Genomic DNA, 24,373 nt, shown 5'->3' on the forward strand with positions numbered 1-24,373 from the left:
AAAAAAGGGGGTTTTAAGTATTTAAGGTATTTAAGGTATCTAATACATATCTAATACATATCTAATACAATCTAATACATAAAATATCTTATTTTATAAACTGATATTCATATGGAAATTGAAACCTCAGTAATAATAAATAACCTTTTTTATTTTCAAACTTATTCATATATTAGTTGAAAAAATAAAAATAAATTGGTTGAAAATTGTATAAATAATATTCATTTTAAAAAAGGGGGTTTTAAGTATTTAAGGTATCTAATAGGGTATCAGGTATCAGGGAATATAATAGGGTATCAGGTATTAGGGTATCTAACAGGGTATCTAATACATAGGTATATAAATTTTATTTTATAAATTTATATTCATAAGGAAATTGTAATCTCAGTTATAATTTTGAACCTTTATTATTCTTTAATTTATTCATATATTCATCATGTAATTCAGTAGGTATAATTTGATTTTCTTCCAATGATTGTTGCATAGATTTTTTATCTTTGTTATAAAATAAACTAGAAATCTTATATTCTCCCTAAAGTCTTTAACAATTGAATAATATTTTTGATTTAAAACCCATGTTGTTATCCCAAAATGTCTCCCAGAGAAAGCTAGATAACATAACTCACTTTCTCTAACTTTTGAATCATGTAAATTTGCGCAATCATCTATAATGAATAATGTATTTGATCCTTTATAAGTATCAATTGCTATTTTAATACAATTATCTAAATTTTCTTTTACTGTTTTAGGATCTAATATAATAAACTTTTTCATCTTAACTATATCTCTATTATATGTTTTATTCATTTCATAAGTAGGACAAAATAATATTATGTTATCAAAATGATTCTTATAAATAGTTTCTAACAAATCTAATATGAAATGTGTTTTACCACAGTTTGTTACACCAGTAACTAACATATTATGCGGTTCGAATATAAATAAATCTTTATTCATTTATTCTTTTAATTTTACTAGATAAAATCCATTCATTAAATTTATCATCGTATCCTTTATATTTCACTAAAGAAATCATTTTTTTCTTAAGAGTTTTTGTTTTCAATACTTTTTCTATTTTGTATTCTATTTCATCTGGATTTGGTACAAGTGATAATTCTTGTTCATAGAAATAACCTAATATTTCTTCATCTTTTAGATCTTCTAATTTATAAACAAATGGTTTAGTTAATATTATCTTTTTAATCTTGAATATTTCTTCTGTAAAATTTGGAGTATAACCTTTATAAAAGGTTTTTCTATATTTAGATATTCTTACGTGTTGTCCATTTTCAAATTTAGGTTCTCCGAAATCATGTGTAACAAACGCTCCGTAAAAATTATTCCAAACTATTTCTGAATTATCTTCTTTTCTAGCTTGTATAGGTTTCATATTTATAGAACTATGTTTAGAATTATTATAACCTTTCACCAAACACATCGATATATTTATTTGTTTCATTAGCAGTAAAATATTTCCACATTCTAGTTTTCAATGTTTTATTAAATCTTTCTATAATAGATGCTTTTTTATCTGAGTGTATTGAAAAATAATCTACATCGTTATCAGATAATAGTTTTTTAAAATGTTTGTTATAAAATTCCTTACCTTCATCAAATTGTATCTTATCTGGAATAGCTTCTTTAAATATTGATTTAAAAGCATTTGTTACTTCTATACCAGTTTTATTTTTGATTGGAATTGACCATGCGTATCTACTGAATATGTCTATAACATTTAATATCCAGAAATATCCTTTGTTGTATTCTTCTAAGTTCTTCATGTCAATTAAATCAGCTTGCCATTGTTGATCGATATATGAAACCATAACTTTTCTTGTTAAATAAGTTTTATCCATTTTCTTGTGGATTTGATATGTTGGTTGATTTTGTAACCATGATTTCAATTCGCTATATTTTATATCACCATGTGGGTGCCGTACGGCACCATTTTCATTATCAGATTTAATTTTATTCCATAATTCTGAAAATAATCTCTTAAATATTGTTCTTTTTTCATCTTATTTTAATCCATTAATAATAATTTAGATTTAGTTTCAATGACTTTATGATTTGACGTATTTTCTGATATAATAGGTTTATTGTCTGTACACGGATAACTAAGTTTCCGATTATCATTGGAATCATCTTTATCATCAGATTTGAATTTTGATTTATATATTACACCGGATAATATAATAACTGTTACTAATCCAATTGTAATATATAATTTATAATTACTTCCAGCATTAGAAGAATCAGATGGATTGGTATTTGAATCAATATCAGGTGATTCATTTATATCAGTTAATTTCTTTTTCTTAGCTTTTTTTAATTCTGAAGATCTTTTACCTAATTCTCTTGCCCATTTAATTTGTTTCTCTGATCTAGCCTTTTTCTTAACTCCATCACTAATTTATTTTAGTTAATTTTTGTTCTGATTCATTTTCTGTTTCGACGTTTGGTTGTAGTACATCTGTTTCGTTCTTACCTGATTTATATTCCATAGGCTTGATGTTCGAAAATGTTATGACACCAGTAGAAATTAATGTCATAACCGATCCTAATTGAAATGAAGCATAACCAACCCATTTTTGTAATTCAGTCATAACTAAATAGTCATTTTTCAAATCACTATATAATTTATTTTCATCATTAATTGGTATTAACTGGTTACATAACTTAGAATAACATTTGACAATACCATCTGAAATAGAATCATTTATTCGGACTAATCTTGCTTCTTCATAAATCTTGAAATATTTTATTACTTTATCGGGTTTCATAGCATCTAATTCTTGAAAAGTTATTATTTTTCCCAAGAAATCCTTAGATTTCCCGCCAGCAATTAGTAATTCAAGATGATGCTTACAATATAAATAGTATTCATAATCTATATAACAGTTAACTTGAGCACAATTAGTTACAACTGTATCTTTATTATCACTTATACCCAAAACATCTAATGTCTTTTCAATATCAATACTATTCTTATTAGATTTCTTTGACATTTATATTAGAGAAAAAAGCGAAAAAAAATATAAGTATTATAAAATGATACCAGCATCTCTTTGGGTTAATACTAGTTAGTTAAAGGTAAAGAATTTTAGTATTAGTTATTGTGTTTTTAGTATTTTTTATTTGCGATATAAAGTATTCTCTTTTGAAAAGAATTGTAAAAGAAAATATTAAAAATTAAAATAGAAATAATGGCTAGTTGAAGGTATGTAATTTTTAATATATTTTATTTGAATTCTATTTGATATCTCACTACTTTTGTTTATCTATTAGGAGCAGTAATTATAACTGTCCAGATAAGTCATTTCGGATCCTTGGTATCAAATTCCTCAACGTATTGTTCATTATTTGGATCATTGTTCCATTGATCAATAAATGTCTTTGCCTTTGTTAACTGTTCTAAATATAACTGTAAATCTAGTTTATTAGATTTTATTTTATTTTCTTTCTTTTTAAGAGGTCTTAAATGTCAAATTCCAAATAAGTTTTTTATTGTATTCATCATTCCTTTCCATTTATAAATCAAATTTTTAATAAAATTTATTAATATTTTAGAATCCTCTTCCATTTCTTCGACTAACGTCATCCTTTTTCATTCCTCGCTGCTTTTGATAAGTCATTTCGGATCCTCGATAATAAATCCTCAACTGAAAATCAATTCAACGAAACGACTGGTGGAAATATAATTTCACAAACACATATATTTATTATTTGAATTTTAGCGATCGATAATAGAACAATGGAGAACAATAGAAAAGCGGTCCAATCGGACCGGTTATTGCGCAATACTAAGTTAACAGTAAACAATCAATACAGAACAACCGCCGCCATTAACAACGATCAATAATAGAACAATGGAGAACAATAGAAAAGCGGTTTAATCGGACCGGTTATTGCGCAATACACAGTTAACAGTAATCAATACAATATTAAAACAGATATACACAATCGAGATTACATTTTTGATATCTAAGACCTTCAGTGTTATAATTTATAATTTTGTCCAGAATTCTTTAATTACTGGATTATTTCCAATCATTTCTTCAATTTCTGGTAAATATCTGACTACTTCACTAAATGCTAATCCTAATATTTTGAATTTTTTATATTTTATTAATCTACCTACTCTTCTCAGTTTTCTTTCAAAGCCGGCACTGATATCTCCACTCATTTTCTTAATTTTCGATTCTTTGAGTCCCAACAGCAATTTAAGTCGCGTTGCTGGTAATTTTGGTAATTGTAGTTCGCGCGGTAATTGTTTATTATGTATTACATCACTCAGAATTTTCACCATTTCTTGATGATAGTCCAAATGTTCTTGTATTTTTGTGAAGTTTGTTCGTCAATTACGAGAGTTATATCCTCCATCTCTATTGATTCCTGCGTTTCACTATCCATCGTTTCTGGTTCCTCACCCGTTGGTTGGCTTAGAATTGCTGGTCGATCTCTGTATTCCATTTTAATCTAAAAGATGTCATGAAAATGAATTACTATACTTAAATATGTTTAAAGGTTTCCCTACTTCATAATATATGTACTTATATTTAGATTTAGAACTGTAAACTGTGTTTTGAGAGAGAATATCCGATACGTACTATGTGAAAGTTGATTTCTAACTGCCGACGTGGCGCACGTTCGTCCAAACTAATTACTTCTGCATGTTTGCCTGGATTGTAACAGATGTTCCTTTGTGATGTAATTGATTAATCCTTTTCAACTGAAATAGCACATTCGATCAATATTCAAATGAGGTGCGCCCCATTCAACTGAATATGAAATACGGCACAGATGTTTTTCTAAACAACCTAATACAATTACATATAGGCGGTTTGAAATAGATCGAGAGTAACCGGTTTTCTAAGCGTTTAAGCTTCAACGTATTTTTCATTATGTGTTGAATTCCATAATTCAACAAATGTCTTTGCTTTATCCAGTTGATCTAAATATAATTTCATATCTAGTTTGTAAGATTTAATTATATTTTCCTTCTTTTCTAAAGGTCTTAAATTTTTCCAACCCCAAATAAGTTTTATATTGTGTTAAATTTAGATATTGGTAACACGTGATCAATATGAAAGTATTCACCATAATTATCTATATTCATTTTATCATCGAATTGATATATTATCCATGATTTGAGAAATTCATCTGAACAACCCAATAAATTAGATAGTGTTTCTGAATGTGTTTCTTTGTTGAATAATTGTGTTAATCTAGTCCTTAAGCATTGTTTCAATCTAAAATTAAGATCTGTTTGATATCTTTCTCTCATATATTCTGTCATATAATCATTATAAACTCCTCTATTATCTTCTCGGTATTGTTTGGTATATAGTTTAAAACAAGTTTTACAGCAATATTGAAAACCATCTTTGCTAATCTTACGCTTATTAAATTCTGTTATAGCTAATTTATCTAATTCACATTTAGAACACTTCTTGTAGTATATGTTTATGACACCAGAGTTATTTGTAATATTGATAGTTTGTGGTTGTTCTGGTTCCATTTATTATACATATTTTTTTACTAAATTGATTTTAGAAGTTCAATGATTTATATATGTATTATTTCAATCACACTTTACTAACACTTTCAATGTTTAAAAATCTAACTCATACAAATATAAATATTGAAATAATGTTGTAAATATATCTATATATCTATTCTATAAGAGCTTACACTTTTATATTGAATAATCTGTCAATTTAAATGTTATTCATGTATATGATTATTTTAAGAGTAATAGGGGTAATGGGCTTTCAGGTTAAAGGTTGAAGGGGCGAGTGAGTAAAAAATGAAAATAACAATAATTTACAGTTGAATTAGGAGTGTGCGCGACTAATTCAACTGTAAATTATTGTTATTTTCATTTTTTTACGAGCTCGACCCTTCGACCTTTGATCTGAAAGCCCATTACCCCTATTACTATGATTTGTCGATTTCATACACACAAACACGTGCATTTTCCATTTTTGAAAAATCTGTAAGGAAACAACAATAGAAAAAAATAGAAAATTTGCCTAAGATATTTCATCAATGAATTTCAATAGCCTAGCCCAGTCAATGATCCAAACTATCTTACAGAGCTAGGTCACGTAAAATTTTAGATTGAATAATATCATATCCAAATGAAGTATATCGTATAAATAGCTGAGCTATGAATGGAGTTGATTTGATTTAACTTGAGACATGAGCTAGGCCTATATCGATGCAATATCAATATGCTCTAATGCGAGTATTAGGCTATAATAACGCTGGTATCCGGCTACTAGCCTGCGTGGATATTGAGCTAATGCTCTTAACGCGGTTATCAGGCTACTGCCCTAACGCGAGTATCCATGCAGCTACAAGCCTACGTGAGTATTGAGCTACTAGTCTAATGCTGGTATCAGGCTACTACCCTAAGGCGGGTATCGAGCTACTGCTCTAAACACGGGTATCCAGCTACTAGTCTAACGCCGGTATCAGGCAACTGCGGCTCTAACGCAGGTATCAGACTACTGCCCTAACGCAGGAATGAGGCGACTGCCTTAATGCCGGTAATGAGCAACTAGTCTAACGCCGGTATGAGGCAACTGTGGTTAATGCAGGCTACTGCTCTAACGTGGGTATTGACCTACAAGCCTTCGCGAGTATTGAGCTACTGCCTAACGCAGGTATCAGGCTACTGCCGTAACGCGGATATCAGGCTACTGCCGTAACGGCTGTTCGAATATCACGGATACCGGATACCGGACACCTAAATACCGGATACCGGATACTCGAGATTGCGGAGTATATAGCGCATCGGGTCTAATGGTCAGCGGTAAACGGCAGTTCGTCTGAGAACAAGTAAATAATAAAAGGCCTAGATTATTTTCATATTAATACATAGGTATATCCTTTTCAAATACAGTAGTAGCATACAAAATGTTACCGGTATAGACAATTCAATTCAGATTTATTGCTTCCGAGTAATATCACGATTACATACGACAGACACGGTAACAAACAGTGGAAATATTTTTTATCATTCTGCCAATATGAACGGATTACCGAATAGACCGTTACCGTTTTGGGCAGAGCTACTGTACAATACAAAATATCTTTATCATTCAGTTTCACGAAAGAAGAAGGCCATTTTAATAAGGCTAAGCTTTGACGATCTATATTTTCATGATCTTTAGAATCAAATTTAACATCAGGGTAAATAGTCACTTAGAGGTATGGTAGGTACCGGCATTCGACTAACTGATTTTTGAAGGTTATACCAAAACAATTGGTGTCCAGGGGTGTTGATTTGCGTTGATTTTCGACGATCGCCATGGACTCAATTTCATTTTTAGGGACATCGTGATTGAGAATGAAATGTAGACATATCGTCCAATAAATAGAATATTATCCTCCATAAAATAAGAAAACGAATTTTAATTCTTTGTTCTTAAATACTTGTATTTCATTGGTGTTCAGCTCAACTATTCCATCGTAAATGAACAAATACAAAATGTAGAGATCTTTAAAACAAACTTTATTAGAAGAAACTTTAGAACTGCCAGACTCGCTTATGGCCTTCTAACTTGAGATATAGGGCCTAGCAGTATAGCAGTACTCAGGGTTAGCGGTAAAAATCCCCTAGGTCAAAATCCCCAATTATTCAAAGTAGGTAAAAATCCCCCACCTTTTGAATGGAGTCCAGATTAGATACAATTTTAAGGTCAATTTATTTGTATTAATATATTCTATTTAGTTACGTTAAATAGAAATATCATGAATATAGAAGTTATCGTATTTGAATGAAAAATATAAAATTAGAAGTTAGTTAATTTACAAAATCGCATCACATAGTAAATCACAAAAAATTGGTACTTCATTAATACTGTATCGCAGAAAATATAAGTTAAAAAGAAAAAAAGAGGTCATCGCAGAGTTCAAACATATCATGATCTTAAATTTCAAAATGCACTCCAAATTAAAAGTTCATTGATATCGCACAGCTTAAATAACATATCACAAGTTAAAAATGGCTCATGAAATAGATTTTGAAGTTTAAAAAGTATTGTCACTTATTAATTGAGTAAGTTAGCTTGTCACTCATTAATTTTGAGTAAGTTAGCTAACCAGTTATTCACAATAAATAGTAACTACGTTTACTAGATTTTGTTTCTTTATCTTCGTTTTTCCTAAAAATGATTTTTGACCATTGACTTTATTAAGATAAACTTAAATGCTAAACAAAATACAGTTAAATCCATACAAAGCTACAAATTTAAGGAAGAAAAAAATTCAATCGCAAAAAGGCAGAAATAATGATAATAAATTTAGTAAAAATGATAATAAATGGATAGTACTTGAGAAATATCTTGCTTTAAAATGTTCTCTAGATGTGAAGTGGGGATTTTTACCTACTTTGAATAATTGGGGATTTTTACCTGGGGGATTATTACCTAGGGGATTTTTACCTACAACCGTACTCAGCCCTATTAATGAAAGGATTTTACAGAAAAACCAAAAAGGGCCACCAATACATATCCATCACCAGTGAAGTAAGATAATAAAAAATGAATATAACGTTTAACTTCACCTAACCAAAGAAAAACAGTATTCAGAAAGAAATATGTATAATATTGAGAAAGTATGAAGTACAACAGTTTGCATGAAATCTAGTGCAGGTCGCTAGAAAATAACAGCTGTGAAAATGCCAGACCTAAATAATACCAGGACAGAATTTTAGAACATTAATTCAAAGCTTATTACACTAACTCAAAACTGTAAGCTCAACTAAAAAAAATTTGGGATGTAACATGATGACGTATTTACATATATTATATTATTTTTATACATTTGCGTATTGATTTGTTATAACCTTCAACTAGAATTATATCAGAAAATAATGAAATGCGTTTGAAATACAATTCTACCAAATTCCGTCCTGGCATTTTCTAAGTCCAGAATTATCTGTGGTTATTTTCTGATAAAAATTTAGCTAGGCTTGTTAACGCCTACCTAAGATTTCGGAAGGTTAGGCGTACCTCATAGCGCTTTACCTGTAATCTTTTACAATTTCGGAAGACGGCTAAGCATACTTCACAACGCTTTACCTGTAATCCTTTATGATTTCGGAAGACGGCTAGGCGTACTTCACAACGCTTTACCTGTAATCCTTTATGATTATTCTGAAAATAGAGAAAATTGTTTAACATTTATGAATTGACTGCAGTAACATCAACATTAGATACGCTAAGTAATCACATTCTTAAGATTCTAGAAATGAGTTTAACTGAGATATCTGTTCTGGTGACATTTGGTTTGAACCTCTGTACTAACAGAAAGGGACCGAGTTGAAAATGACCGATATTTGTTTCTAATACAATGCAAATTTAAGTGATAATAGGTTCTTTGGGGTTTATTGGATTTCGTTAATTCACCAGTGTGGGGATGTTTATACGTTCTGAAATCCCATTTTCTAACAATAAGGTCACAATTAGTTGATTCTGAATTGCGGAACTCTTTACCGCAGCCATAACATTTTTTTATTAAACCTTGTAAAAAGGTTACTGAAAAATCATCCAAATTAAGGGAGTCGCATTGCTGCGATGTCGAACCTGAAGAACCACATCTCCTGGGTTGGTTACCTTTGGTTCCACAAGACTGTAAATTTACACTAGATGTTGCAATTTTAAATAAGTTTGTTCTTTTTTTACTACTTTTGTGCCACTTCAAATACTGACCAAGACTTGCTGCTTTTTCGGCAGCTGAAACTGAATGTGAACAAAGGGAATGGAAGGAAAACTGTTTACACGTACAGAAACAATTGCCACTTTGCACATTAACATTAACCGAATTATTTGTTATCGAAGTATCGCTTATAACACTGAACTTCTTAATCAATGGATTATTTGAAGGGGCACAGGCAATAGCATTTGAAGATGACAAAATATTATCAGCTTTTTTCCAAATTGAAAATAACAATGACTCAACAATCTGAACTCCATATTTATCTTTAGCATCTTTAACGGATATGGATATGTTTGAAGATGGTATAGTAATCAGATTTGAATCCACGCGATTATAAAGTTCATGCATCGTTAATGATTGGACCATTTTCAAATGCTCTATGCGCTGTGGGTGCGTCAATTGAAATATATTTTTACAAACAACTGATTTAAATTCATCCCTTACGACATATCGTTCGGAAACATTAGAAAACGCTCGGTATAACTCTTCCCTTTCACTCAGAATCATATTTTTTAACGATTTAATAAAAGCACATAAACCCAACTCTCTGTTTTGCATCCAGTTCCTCATTCTAGAATTCGTGCTCTCCGAAGAGTTAGTATAAAAGTAGGAAGGTGGATCACCCATTCCTGCATTTTGTCTTACATTAGAAATAAAACAACTCTTAATCATGGATAGATTTTCATTCATGTACTTTGAAAATTTTTTAGACTTATCTAATTCATTCCAACGAATTTCCAGTTTCTTAAATTGAATATCACATTCATCCGCAGTACGGGAATTAATCAATGCATTTATACTATCATTTCCAAAAATACTAGCTAGAATTTCATTACTAGAATTTTGATCCAGACCAATACTACTTAACTTACTTATAACATTTTTTTTAAAGTGTCTGGTACAACGTAAATGCAAAGCATTTGGAAAATAAGACGATACTGCCTGAAAAAGTTCGGTTTCCCCATCAGTACCGAAAGCTATAATGTCTTTTAGATCATGCTTTTCAGTTAATGTTCGAAAAAGGGTCCCGTAATCGTCTTTTTTCTTAGTGAAATGAAGCAAAACGGGGCCTGTGAATATAGGTGATTCTGCTGATCTTTTACATTGAAGCATTAAATTCTTATATGTGATCGGGGTTACATGAAACCTTCCAAATTTAAATGTGGGATCAACTGAAATAGGTGCAAAATCAATTGGATCAGATGAAAACTTAAACATATCATCTAACTGCTCATTAAAAAAAAGAACTGCAGCGACGTTGGGGTGAACCCCCAAAAACTGAATAAACTCCTTTAGTTCACCCTTAGCCAGGTCCATTAATACTGCTAATTCATCGTTTTCATGGCAATGAGTAATACCTTTTTTACTTTGTCTAACTTTATAGGATAAACCTCTTGTGGCTAAATCAGCTTGGGAATCAGCAGTTAATACTGACGATACAGATATAGATTCAGCAGATGTTTGTCCAAGCATATTTTCCTTAGTTGCAGTTACAATAGAGGGTTTAACTCTCGTATGAGGTTTTTGATTAGTTTTAGAATTTCCATGGGGTCTAGCAGATATCGGATGTTCTTCATTGTCAAATGAATACTGAATTAATACTGAACTGTTGACTATAGTACCATTCTTGTCGGTTAAATACATTAGCTTCCTAGAATGGTCTACATCATATTTGTGCCTGTAGTAGGTCTTGTAAAGGTATAAATTACGTTCAATTTTCTGCTTAGTCATGGAATATTTCTGACCATTGTTTACAATATTTAATTTAGTTTTCCCTTTATGAATATAAACACCATTTCCATCACATTTTATATCAGCAAATGGAACTCTTTTTAAATCAATGATAAAAACGACATTTTTATCAACACAATACGGAACTTTGGTACACTTTATAATATTTTCGTTGAGTAAAGTAGTACATACAGTGTCGATATCCAATTCTTTGCCCTCTTTGAATATGGGTAATTGCTCGTCACCATTGTACAGTTTCATCGGAACAGATCTGTAAAGTTATTCAATTATTCATTATTGATGTAAACACAATATATTATGTATATCGTAAGGTAAAGTGACCAATTGTATATATGTATTTACCTTGTATCGTCATTTTCCTCACTGTCATCAGAGATTACTATACAGTCCGAGACATCTGTGCTATTAGTGCTGTTGGATGGTAAGTTCATAATCCTAAATAGATAAATGAGTTCAAATCAGCAATACCGGTATAGCAAATTGGTATTCGGTCAAATAAAAAGATAACTTAAGTTCAGCTGAATAGCGAGAAAATTCAAAGAACTGCAGCTAAATTAAGCAAGCTTACTCGTCACTATTTGTTATTCCATTCATAACGTCGTCTGTACAATCATCAGACGATATTTCGATGACTTCCTTTAGATTTGTACTGAAAGTAGGAATTGATAACATATTAAAAAAATTATCATCGACTCATAAATCTTCATCAATGACAATAACAAACAAACCCCATCTAAATGTCTGTCATTTACTGATTTTCTTATTCTTCACATGTCACAGAATTTTGATATGATGTTCTAACATAGATATTCTAACATGTTCTAGATATTCTAACATGAAGTGCTTACCTGACATCAACATAACTTGTTAAGTCATCATCAGATGATGGAGGTTCTGAACTAAAATGAAAGGAAAAAATTTATAACTTCATCAATAAGGTTAGCTATCATAATCAGGGTGTTGTACCTTTCGACGCCTATTTCCTCCATGTATTGCTCCAAATGTTTATCGACCTGATGATCTCCCATTGCGGACTGACTGGCGCATTTAAAACCACAAGATATACATTTATAACTCCGCTGCCTGAAAAAGAAGTGAATGCATAAGAAAACTGCTACCATTTAAGGGACAACTTATAAGATGGACATTCCCAAAATTGATTAATCATTTTAAATGTAAAACCATTTTTTGAATCACATACCTACATACTTTAGATACTTTAGATTTGTTTTTCCTATTATTTCTTGCAGATTCTCCAAGTGAACTATACTAAAAATGTTGGATAACAATTATGATATAAAAAACAAAAAAACTCAAAGAAGTATTAAATGTTTTTAATTCTGAATGCTAGGAAAGACATAAATTCAATCACCAAAATCGTTTTTGCAATCTGACCAACCAAACGTATATCTTAGTTATAATGTGGCCTAACTGATATTTTCACTAATAAAATAATTATTTACAACTCTTTTCCTGGCACTTTCCAGATGGCTCGTGACTATGCCAGGAATAAACTGGCCTTTGAATATAGTATCGCCACATTGTTCGGATGTTGTAGGAAAGTCACTCTGAAAATAAATAAATAAATAGTACTGAATTTTACAGAAACAAATGAGTAAAAAATAAACAACATTTAATAACTTCCAATTAAAATAAGTAGTTTTATTGGATAGTTGAGATTCTTTCGTAAATGTCGCACATGTAAGGAGTAAAAATCTGTCAGCAAAATCTATGTTGTGAATAAAACGTTTGAGTTTGTTTTGGCTAAGGATGTTTTTTTTTCCTTTGGTAACAGTTGCTCTGTCTACCACTAACAACATCATAAAATCTGTATAAACACTTGTATCTCTAACGCGGATATAAGGCTACTGCCCTAACGCGGGTATCAGGCTACTGTCGTAACGCGGATATCAGGCTACTACCGTAACGCGGATATCAGGCTACTGCCGTAACGCGGATATCAAGCTACTGCCGTAACGCGATTATCAGGCTACTGCCGTAACGCGGATATCAGGCTACTGCCGTAACGCGGATATCAGGATACTGCCCTAACACAGGTATCAGGTTACTGCCGTAACGCGGATATCAGGAGTAATGGGAAATTGCGGCTTTCAGATCAGAGGTCGTGAGGTCGAGACACCTCATTACCACAAATAATTTTTCCCTAATAAATGGCAGATAAAAAAGCATTCTTAGCAATAATAAATAACAGAATAAAACCAGCAAAAAAAAACAATTTGAAAATATAGCTGCAAAGCAGCGATAACGGGTTTTCTGAGCAGGCGTGCTATTCATAATTTGAAAAGTGGATAATAGAAATATATCTATACGGGATACGCATTTGATGAGTCAAGTCACACCAATGCAGTTTAACATAACATAATTTATAGTTATAGTCAAATTGGGGGTTACTCGGGTCGTTTAGTTGTCTGTGGAGTCGAGTAGATTGGTTACCCGTCTGTAACATTGGTTATGGAGACTCGTCAGCTTGATGAGTTGTATGTATTATGATTGTGCGCCACCTGCATTTTCCGAAATAATGTTCATATAATTATTTGAAGGGACGATTGAAATCAATTATCAACGTACATCTGAATATGTAATAGTCCTTAGTAACTTTCTGTTGCAGAGGGCATAGAAAAGATTTTGAATTATTTAATTAAAATATAAATTTTATTTACGAAAAATAAACTATTATGGTCAGTACAAATTGAAAATTCATAGTGTATTTCAAAGAACAAGCTTACATAGCTTACAGAATACATCACGTACATTTGAATTTTATAAGTGATGGGTAAAAATCAACGTGTGACAGAAAAAAGTGTAGTTAATTATTTAAAAATATCGAAATATGTGCTCTCTTTTTAAACTAATGGAGTGATACGCAATTAATCACATGGCCTGTATTAAAAGATAGAACATACAAAATGGATATTTATAAGTCGAAACATGTGAAAAGAAACTAAAACTCTGATGTCAGTGACCAGTATGGAATTACACAACGACAATTGGCTTTAAACTCAACAAACATTATTAAAGAATGTTTCAAACAAAATGCTTTATAAAATAACATGAATAAACTTGTTTTACAAAACAAGAAAGTACATTTTGAACTTTTGAATCCCATTTATTCACAGTAACCTGTGATGTGGCGATTCTCGGAGCCATCCTTCTTGGTGACGTCACTAACAAGTGGTCACGGCCGTACGCGTGGACTCATTTCTTTGAAAATCTAGCTTCCTCGCGGAGCGGGACATGGTGACGCTGCGCCCCACCCCCTTCGCGCTGAGAAATATCTTATTCCCAGTCAGCAGAGACAGGTTCTAAAGATCATAGAGTGCATCGCTGGAGGGTTTCCGATCCATATAATTGAATTTCAATTGGTGCGGTGGCGCTCTCAATGCGGAAGTTTTTGTCATTCCGAAATAAACCGTAAAGTTTCCCAAGACTCTGTTTATAACGCATGCGCATTAGGAAGTGTTGGGGAAATCAGAAATTGGTCACGTGCGCATGCGTCGCTACATGTGTATTTTTTCCTTAACTGGGTCATGTCAGAACGCTGAAACATAGAACTATAACGGAATGAACCTGCGTGAACTTTTGCGCAGCGGGAAGGCGCAGTTTGTTTGGTCACTTAATAGTGATCCACAGCTAGATTTTCGTAGTATTTGAAAATATTTCGTAGTATTTAGAAATGTTCTTAATGTTGTTTCCGTATGCGTAGGGGTTACGTTAAAGTTGTCAGACAAGAACGTAATAGTAGTAAGAATTACGAAAGTTCTTGTTCGATGCTTTCATCTACCAACGCAAACCATAAATCAGTCTATAAACAACAATTCTTTCTCGGTTCTTCTGCTGTGAGATCTGGAAACATTCAGAAAATCTTTATATAAAACTTTTAAATAGTTGGAACCATATTTGGTTGGGTCGGAACAATGGAGTGTATTTATAATGAGGCTGGTGAAGGGATCACGCTGATACTTGATGATATTCCCGGCTACTTTCCGTAAAAGGAAAAACCGGAAGTTTAGGAAGATGTGGTTGTTTTGCTTATCCTGTATTAAAATAGAATTAGTTAAATTGTAGATAAAATAATTAGTATAAGTATTTCAAATAATTTAAGAATTGATAATCAATCACAATGTATTCCGAATCGTAGTTAATTATAATAATTAAAAAAGAAACAATGAATTTGTACTGTAATTAGAAAAGAAAACAAAATTTTGAAAAGATATTTAATTTGAGAAAGATGTTGTTTAAGAACAAATTGTTAATAATCGCTAATGTTTTAGAAAAATTAATTTGTGTTAAATGTTAAAACTAGCTGTCTGAAGTTTCTGTTGTCTGTATGCGCTCGTTGGTAATTCACAGACAATAGCTGCTCCCTCAACAACGACAAGCAAGGAGTGAGTAAATCACAACGCGTCATGACAGGAGGGTTGGAAGGAAATAGTTAGTTTAGCAAATCAGTTTTGAAAATAATTTTAGATCAGCAAATCATTAAGGCCAAATTCTATATGACCAAAACAGTAAGGTTGCTGCTCCTTGCCAAAAGTCGAGTGGGAGAGTCGGTATTTTAAGAATGCCGATTCTTTCTATAAAAGGGACCCGCATCTTGAGAGAGCAGTCAATCGGGAGAATCTGTACCTTAGTAAGACGAGTGTCGACAGCAGGACAGGAGAAGCTTCGGAACGATAGGGATTCATATACAATAGGGATTAGGAAAATCATTCTTTGTTCAAGGTAAATAAAATATATTATCTTCAATATTATCATCCGGTATTTCAATTTATTTATTCGGATTTGTGCACGGACACGTTCTCTCGCCAGGGCCTTACTCAAGTATTTTATAGATAACGATTAAAGAGAGGATTGTGACCGGTGTATCACTGGTGCCGAAACCCGGGATATTGGTGTATCACTGGTGCCGAAACCCGGGATATTGGCGTATCACTGGTGCCGAAACCCGGGATATTGGCGTATCACTGGTGCCGAAACCATATTGATTAATTATTGTGTCGAGCTTTTATTATTTGTAATTTATTAATTTTAATGGTTCGAATTTTTATTTTTTCACACTGTGGTGCGAAGAACGCTTTCTCAAAGAAGCGCCGCACTCCAATAAACAGGCCGACACAGGCATTGTGGGATTCGAACCCACCCCGTGCACGACCATTTCAGATCCCGGAGGAGTTTCGGGAACCATTGTGCGATTCGAACCCATTGCCAACTCCGGTCGTCCCTGTTGAGACATTGCGGGATTCGAACCCGCGAAGTGCACGACCATTTGAGATTCCGGACACCGAGAGCCGTCGTGGGATTCGAACCCACCACTGCACGCTCATGTGTAATACCGGAGGAGTGTCGGGGACCTCTGTGGGATTCTAACCCACTCGCCATGCAGGTCGACACCGATGGGGCTGCACTACAGCCATTGAGGGGTTCGAACCCTCCACCTTGTGAATTGCCAAAACCGTCCGGCCAGGATGGGGAATCGAACCTACATCTGTTTAAAATGTTATTTTAGATTAGTATTCGCTTAAAGATATACAATGTCGACAGGAGGGGAGACGACGTACGGCGCGGGTGGCTCACGGGAACGATCCGCTGTAAGCAACGACGTTCTGCAGGCCCTCTCTGGCCTTCGCGAACAGGTGGACACAGCCACGGCGTTCATGAATTTCTCTTTGCTCCCTAAATTTACGGGACGAGACGACCAGTGCGTCTCTGATTGGTTCAAAGGATTTGACCGTTTGGCCGATCTAAGGGGTTGGAACGATGACGCTAAAAGGAAACAGTTGTATTGGTTTTTGGCTGGCCCGGCCCTAATCTTATTTAATGATCTTCGAATTGATCAGGGAACCGATGCGGCCGGTGGCAAAGTTGTCACTCCCTGGGAAAATATTGTCCGTGCGTTTTGCGCGCAATTTAGCCCCACCTCGTGGGCTTTGGTCAAGGAGTCGGCTTTGACGACGATGCGACAGGGGGAGACACAACCGGTCGATAGGTTTGCGGAAGAGATTGATCGTGTGGCCTCGAGTTTGAAATTTTCGGACCACCAGAAAAAGATGTTACTAATTAACAACTCTCGCCCTGACATCTCTGTCTACCTGTTGTCACAGCGTCCTACGACGTTTAGGGATGCATGGGAAGCAGCCAGAATGGCTGAACATATTGAACAACGAAAGGCTCTGTCGTCTCCCAAGGTATCGCAAATTGGGACCGAACCAATTAAGGCGACAGGAGATGTCATGCTGAGCTACGGGACATGTTTCGCCAGATCATGGACACTCAAAAATCTACCCGTACTCAGCAAAATGATAGAGGTACCTACTATAGTGAGAACCGTCAATCACAAAGGTCGCAAGATGGACAGGTGGTGTGCTATCAATGCCACGCCCCTGGTCATTACGCCAGGAATTGTCCGTCTTGGAGTTACGACCAACAAAGGTCACGGGTCTCGCCAAACCGGGACGCATTTCAGCGTGATAGTCGCCGTCCTCGAAATTCTGGTAGGGGTCAGTTTCGGTCACAGAATCTTGGGCGTGATTTCCACCGGATTAGTCGAACATTTGGTCAGGGAAACGACCGGAGACCTCATCCTATGGACCGATAAGGGTGGGGTCGCGCAATGAATGGTCAACTGAGCCCTCGCGGGACTCGTTAATAAGGAGTGATTATTGGTGGGATGACACATATTCGGGTTATCATAGTTATGATAATGACAGTCCGGTAATTGATAATTATATTTTTGATGATGTTGATGATTATTTTGAGGACGATAGGGATGATATATTTGACACGTCATTTGATCAGGGCAACATGCTAGCTGATTCAGTTGACGATTATTTTGGACCTGAGGAAAACTGTACTGCGTATTACTTTCATGGCAATGAGTCTCTGAATTTAGATAGGTTTGCCGGCCATCACACTCCTTCGTGGGGTGCTGATGACGTTTGTGACATTCAAGATCGTAACTTTGGGGATAGCTGGAGGGACAATTCCCAGTTGTCGTTAGATGGAAATTTTTATATGGATCAGGGATCCAATTTTGAGGACATCTGGAGGAACAATTCCCAGTTGTCGACTACTTACGAGCATATAAAAAGACACAGGAGGGTTACGTTTAGCGATCCGGTTAAATTGCAGGAGGTACGTGCTGATATGGCGTGCTCGGGTGACAATATTAGTATTGATAGGTCACACCCTAGAGGGGTTAATGGTCCGACGGATTCGGCAGAAGATGACCTTTTTAGAGATAAGAAGTGTCATTTAGATTGTCACGAAGGCGCTTTTGATCAGTATAGGTACCCAGCAACCTCCGAATCAGCAATACAATGTGATCTTGTGTCATCAGGTTCAAGTAGTAACAATAATTCACGATCGGAATGTCTTAATGATCAGAGTAATATGGAAACTATTTTGTCAAAGATATCTAGGAGTCAATGTCGGAGAATTTGTGTCACTCGTTTGAAAGAGGACAGAACTTTCCTCTCACCTCAAATGCCAGCAGTTTTCACCATCCAGTTGGGGATGGAATGTCCCATGAACAGGACAGAGGTCAAGTTGTCCTCACGTCTAAACCGAATATGCCAATCAACGAAAATGTTGGGATAGGAGATTCGAACTCCGAGTTTCAACCTACTATTCACTGTCAGGAACAACTTCCACCTATTACGACGACTTTAGGTAACACGCCAACCAACGACATAGGGTCTCTTTCTAGTCAGAATAATCCTATTGAACAAGAGGTTTATTCCCCGTCAATCATGGCAACTGTCGCTAACCGAGTGACAGGTAGCCATTCGGGGACACCGTTACGTATTTTGATCGACACGGGCGCCGAAATCTCTGTATTATCGAACGATTATTTTACGACTCATCCTCAGATATCAAATGGCCCTTTGCAGGTCGGTCAATTCCAATCTGCCCGTGGGGAAGATGGGAACTAAATTTGACCTGAGAGGAGTTATTTCTGTGGATTTTGTGTTAGGCAATTTGGAAATTACGCACTCTATGTACGTGGTAGACGGTATCACGTCCGATGTAATTCTTGGAGCTGATTTCTTAGAACAAAACCAGGCAGTTATTGATTATGCAAGAAAGGCCCTTTTGTTACCAGGGGCCGATGCAATTTACTTCGACAATACTGTCAATTTGGGCAAGTCTTCGTCCGTCAAGGTTACGCGAATGACTGTCATTCCCCCCTCATGTGAGGTCATCATAGACGGAAAATACTTGATTGACAGGACACAAGCATCGGTGGCAGTCTTTGAGCCGGCAAATCAATTAAGGGCACATGATCTTATGAGTGCAAGGTCAGTTGTCGACGTTACGCAATCAGGCATTCCAGTTCGGGTCATGAATCCCAGGTCACGACATGTCACCCTCTATGAGGATATGTGTCTTGGCCACTTATGGACAGATGGGTGGTCACTTGACCAATCCCTGAAGAATGAAGGGAATTCGGGACAGCTGACCCGACCTCCAGAGGTGTCTGTCACACATGTAGACTACCCTCAGATATCTGCTGACATTGGGATACCGGAAATAGATATGTCAGACTCGGACCTTTCCCCATCACAGAAAGCGAAACTTCTTGAACTAATACGATCGTATCGGGACATTTTTGCATGAACACCGGACGAACTTGGTAAAACTGACTTAGTCAAACACGTCATATACACAGGGGACGCGGCCCCAATTCGGAAAAGGCCTTATAGAGCCTCTCCGGCCATGCAAGAAGTTATTGACACGCATGTCAAACAGATGTTAGACATGGGGATAGTACAACGTAGTACTAGCCCATGGGCTGCCCCGGTCGTTCTCGTTCGGAAAAAGAGCCCGGACGGAGAGGTTAAGTGGAGATTCTGTGTTGACTATCGGGGATTGAATGCTGTCACCCGTTCAGACTCTTTTCCCCTGCCTAGAATCGATGATCTCTTGGCTCAGGTTGGTCAAGCGGCACCTACATTCTTTAGCTCACTTGATTTTCTGAGTGGCTACTGGCAAGTTGAAGTTGACGAGGCCAGTAGGGATAAGACTGCTTTTATAACACAGTCGTCTCTTTTGGAATTTAAGGTACTCCCATTTAGTCTGAAATCGGCGCGATCTACCTTTCAGAGGTTGACTGGTGGTCTGCTGAGAGACTTGGTTGGGAAATTTTGTCTAGTATATTTGGACGATATTATCTGTTACTCGAATTCTTTTGATGGTCATTTAATTCACCTGGCTCAAATTTTCGATCGATTTCGTGAGTCAGACCTTCGCCTAAATCCCAAGAAATGTCGGTTTGCTGTCAAAACCATTGACTTCCTTGGACATCGAATATCCAGGGATGGCATTGCTACTGACCCGGAAAAGGTAGCAGCCGTACAGGAATGGCCTGTCCCCACGACTTTAAAAGAACTACGAAGTTTTCTGGGGTTCACCAATTATTATCGGCGTTTTTGTAAAGGTTACAGCACTATGGCGGCCCCCTTACACCAGTTGACTAAGAAAGGCGTGCCATATAGATGGGACGCTTCTTGTCAACAGGCTTTCGACACCCTTAAGCAAGCGATGCTCGAAGCCCCAGTATTGGCCTACCCCATTTATGGGGCATCGCCATTTTTATTATATACTGACGCCTCCGATGAAGGTATCGGCATGGTACTGGCGCAGGTACAGGATGGGCAAGAAAGAGCAATTGCATATGCGGGGCGAGGATTGAATAAAGCGGAGAAAAATTATTCTACAACGGACCGTGAACTCTTAGCTGTTGCAGCAGGAGTCAAAAAGTTTGAACCTTACTTACGGGGATACCATTTCGAGATTATCACAGACCACAGTTGCCTACGGTATCTTCAGACTATGAAAACCCTTTCGGGTCGTGTTGGCCGTATTGCACTCTACTTAGAGCAATTTGACTACTCCATATCGCATCACCCGGGCAAGGCAAACGGGAACGCCGATGGGCTCTCTCGTCGCCCGTATCCCATTTCTGATAGTATGGAAGACACTATCGACACGTGTGCTCTCGAGGCTGACAATGAGCGGCCTGTGCCCGTCAACATGGACGAGCTCCAGCGGTCTGAGTTACAATTAGTGTGTCTTATAGACTATTTACTTGATGGTACCTTGCCAGATGATGACAAGGAAGCCCGGAGAATTATCTTGCAGTCAGACTACTTCTTTGTTGATGATGATGGAGTTCTTTACCATGTAGACTCTAAAAAGAAAATTGAGGCTGATGGGCCTCGTCAGTTAGTCATACCTAAAAGTATGTATGCGGAAATGTTAGAGGCTGGTCATGATTCAATGACTGGCGGTCACTTGGGTCACAAACGGACCTACGAAACCTTGCGAGCAAGGTATTACTGGCATGGTATGTATCGAGACGTTGAAAATTGGATTAAATCCTGTAAGGACTGTGCGACTAAGAATCAGCCAGGGAAGCCCATTAGGGCCCCGGTTAACCCCATAGCTGTCACAGGGCCGTGGGATAGAGTCTCAATGGATGTCTGTGGTCCTTTTCCAACAACGGACTCGGGAAATAAATACATATTGGTCTTTGTCGACTATCTTACAAAGTGGGTTGAAGCTTTTGATATGCCTAATCAAGAAGCCACGACGGTCGCTACGATCTTCTATGAACAAATCATTTGTCGCCATGGGGCGCCCTCTGTCTTGCAGAGCGATCGCGGAACAAATTTCCTGAGTAAATTAGTCATTGAGGTTTCGCGGCTATGTAATACGCCACGGGCACGGTCCAGTGCGTATAGACCACAAACTCAGGTACAAGTCGAGCACATGAATCTTGTGATTGTCAAGGCTCTGAGCATGTACTGCAATGAACGCCAAACCGATTGGGACGAATACCTTTACCCCATTCTATTTGCATATCGGGTAAGTCCAGCTTCGGATACGTCGCAATACTCGCCATTCTACCTCACGTATGGCCGAGAACCGAGGTTGCCGATGGACGTTGCTTTACTTAATCCGAGGGACGTTTACTTTGATGCAGGAGGCTTTGTCCAAGCAATGTTGCCAAAGTTAAAAGAGGCCAGGAAGTTGGCCAAGGCTAATATCAAAAAGGCGCAGGAGAAGATGAAGGAACGTTTCGACAGGACTGCCGTTCCTCCAAATTTCGCAGTAGGTGATCAAGTGTTGCTATTCACTCCAAAGAAAATAAAGAGGCTTAGTAAGAAATTGCTTCATCAATGGACGGGCCCTTATCGAATTGTCCGACAGATTTCTCCTGTATCTTTCATTTTGGAGAATGAGAGGAATCAAGAGTTGGCCGTCTCAGTACATTGTAATAGAATGAAGCATTTCTTTTCAACGGACATTAGGCCGCTTGAGGACGACATACCTGAGAATCCACCTATTGACAAGGAGGACAGGGATAAACCTGAGGAGGGGCCTGTGCTCGCACCGAATGATCCGGGCGATCAAAATCAGCCTGCGAATCCGGTTGAGCCAATCTATTACGTAGAACGAGTGATTCGTCACAAAAAAGAGAAAGGCATTCTGAAATATCTTATAAAATGGGTTGGCTATGACGATAATGAGAACACGTTTGAGCCAGCCGAAAACCTGCCTCCTGAAATCATTCGAGCCTATTGGGATGACCATGCCGCTAAAGTGAAGCGAAAAACTCGTAAAAATAAGAGGAGACGTCGAGAAAGAGACGACTAGTACGTGGTTTCGAGATTACTGATTCTTGCTCTCCCTATTTTTCAGGATGCAAATTGTCGTAATCTTGGTGGCCATATGGTCGTCGGCCTATTGTCTGATGCCCTCGACGGTCTTGAGGCCAAACAATGGTGTCGCCTTTCATCGGATTGGTGGAGTCCATAATGGCGACAGTGCCTGGTTTGACACGTTCGCTATACCATGGCTAGTTGTTAATGACCCCCCGAGTAAAGGCTTGCGGCTACGCTGTTCTCTTGTCCAGCCAGAACTTCGTTCTCACTGCTCCGGCTATTTGGAAATGTTTCGTGAGGCGCATCGCCTACAGTTAGACACGTTGACCCATATCAGGGGACAATTGGCTGATATGAGACAAATGATACCTGATGCTGCAGATACCGACTCACGAAAGAAACGACACGCCAGTGGGCGCAGGGTCAAACGTGCACCACTTTCATTTATCGGATCGATTTCGTCTTCCTTGTTCGGTACTGCTACCGAAGATGAAGTTCAGCAAGTAGAAAATCACGTCGAAAAAATAGTCAAGTTGAATTCGGATCAAATCACCCACATACAGGGGACACTCTCTTCATTTATTAACGCGACTGACAAACGAATCAGCAGCCTGACCTCTGCATACGTGGCCAATTCAAAAGAACTTAAATCAATTCGAACGACACTGCTAAAGCAAAGTGTCGATGCGAGTATGCTAGCATTAGCGTCTGACATGACAATAAGAAATATCATCCTAGTGGAACGACTGACGGCAGTTTCCAGTGAGTGGTTGCAGGGGGTTGAAAAGTTATTGGAGGGATATTTGCCTAGAGCCCTGGTTAATCCAAAAATGGTTTCGAAGGTTCTTGACGATGTGTCCGAAAAATTAAATAGGATGCATTCTGGGTTTTCAATAGCTAATAGGGATGTAGGCTATTATTACATAGTTAAGGATGTGTGCTTTACTAAGACCGATAAATTTGTTTACATATCAATCAAAATCCCCTTGCAATCTAGTCAGACATATTTTGATTTATACTCGGTTGTCTTAATGCCAGTGCCAATAAACGCAACGTCCTATAACACTTCAATGATTGTTGGTACAGCCCCTTATTTTGGCGCTACTAGGGACGGTAGTTACTACACTGAAATGGGTCACGATATATTTGCTACTTGTCATGTAACCGATGTGATGACTTGCCGGCAGCGCGTGTCCATGCGCGAA

The 24,373-nt window shown here is 36.6% G+C and overlaps 1 protein-coding gene across 1 annotated transcript in view; it reads right to left on the reverse strand.

Moving 5' to 3' along the window:
- Nucleotides 1-16,735, reverse strand: part of LOC141904345 (uncharacterized) — a 39,855-nt gene extending 23,120 nt beyond the window's left edge. The window contains exons 1-10 of the mRNA XM_074792931.1: nt 16,643-16,735; nt 12,945-13,049; nt 12,683-12,750; nt 12,448-12,564; nt 12,330-12,380; nt 12,050-12,130; nt 11,824-11,916; nt 11,653-11,731; nt 9,093-9,167; nt 4,366-4,479 (exon numbers count right to left, since the gene is read on the reverse strand). Of these exons, the coding sequence (XP_074649032.1) occupies nt 4,366-4,479; nt 9,093-9,167; nt 11,653-11,731; nt 11,824-11,916; nt 12,050-12,130; nt 12,330-12,380; nt 12,448-12,564; nt 12,683-12,750; nt 12,945-13,049; nt 16,643-16,735 (876 nt within the window). The remainder of the gene's footprint in view (nt 1-4,365; nt 4,480-9,092; nt 9,168-11,652; nt 11,732-11,823; nt 11,917-12,049; nt 12,131-12,329; nt 12,381-12,447; nt 12,565-12,682; nt 12,751-12,944; nt 13,050-16,642) is intronic.
- Nucleotides 16,736-24,373: the final 7,638 nt, after the last annotated feature.

Source organism: Tubulanus polymorphus, chromosome 4, assembly GCF_964204645.1.
Source record: "Tubulanus polymorphus chromosome 4, tnTubPoly1.2, whole genome shotgun sequence".
NCBI lineage: Eukaryota > Metazoa > Nemertea > Palaeonemertea > Tubulaniformes > Tubulanidae > Tubulanus > Tubulanus polymorphus.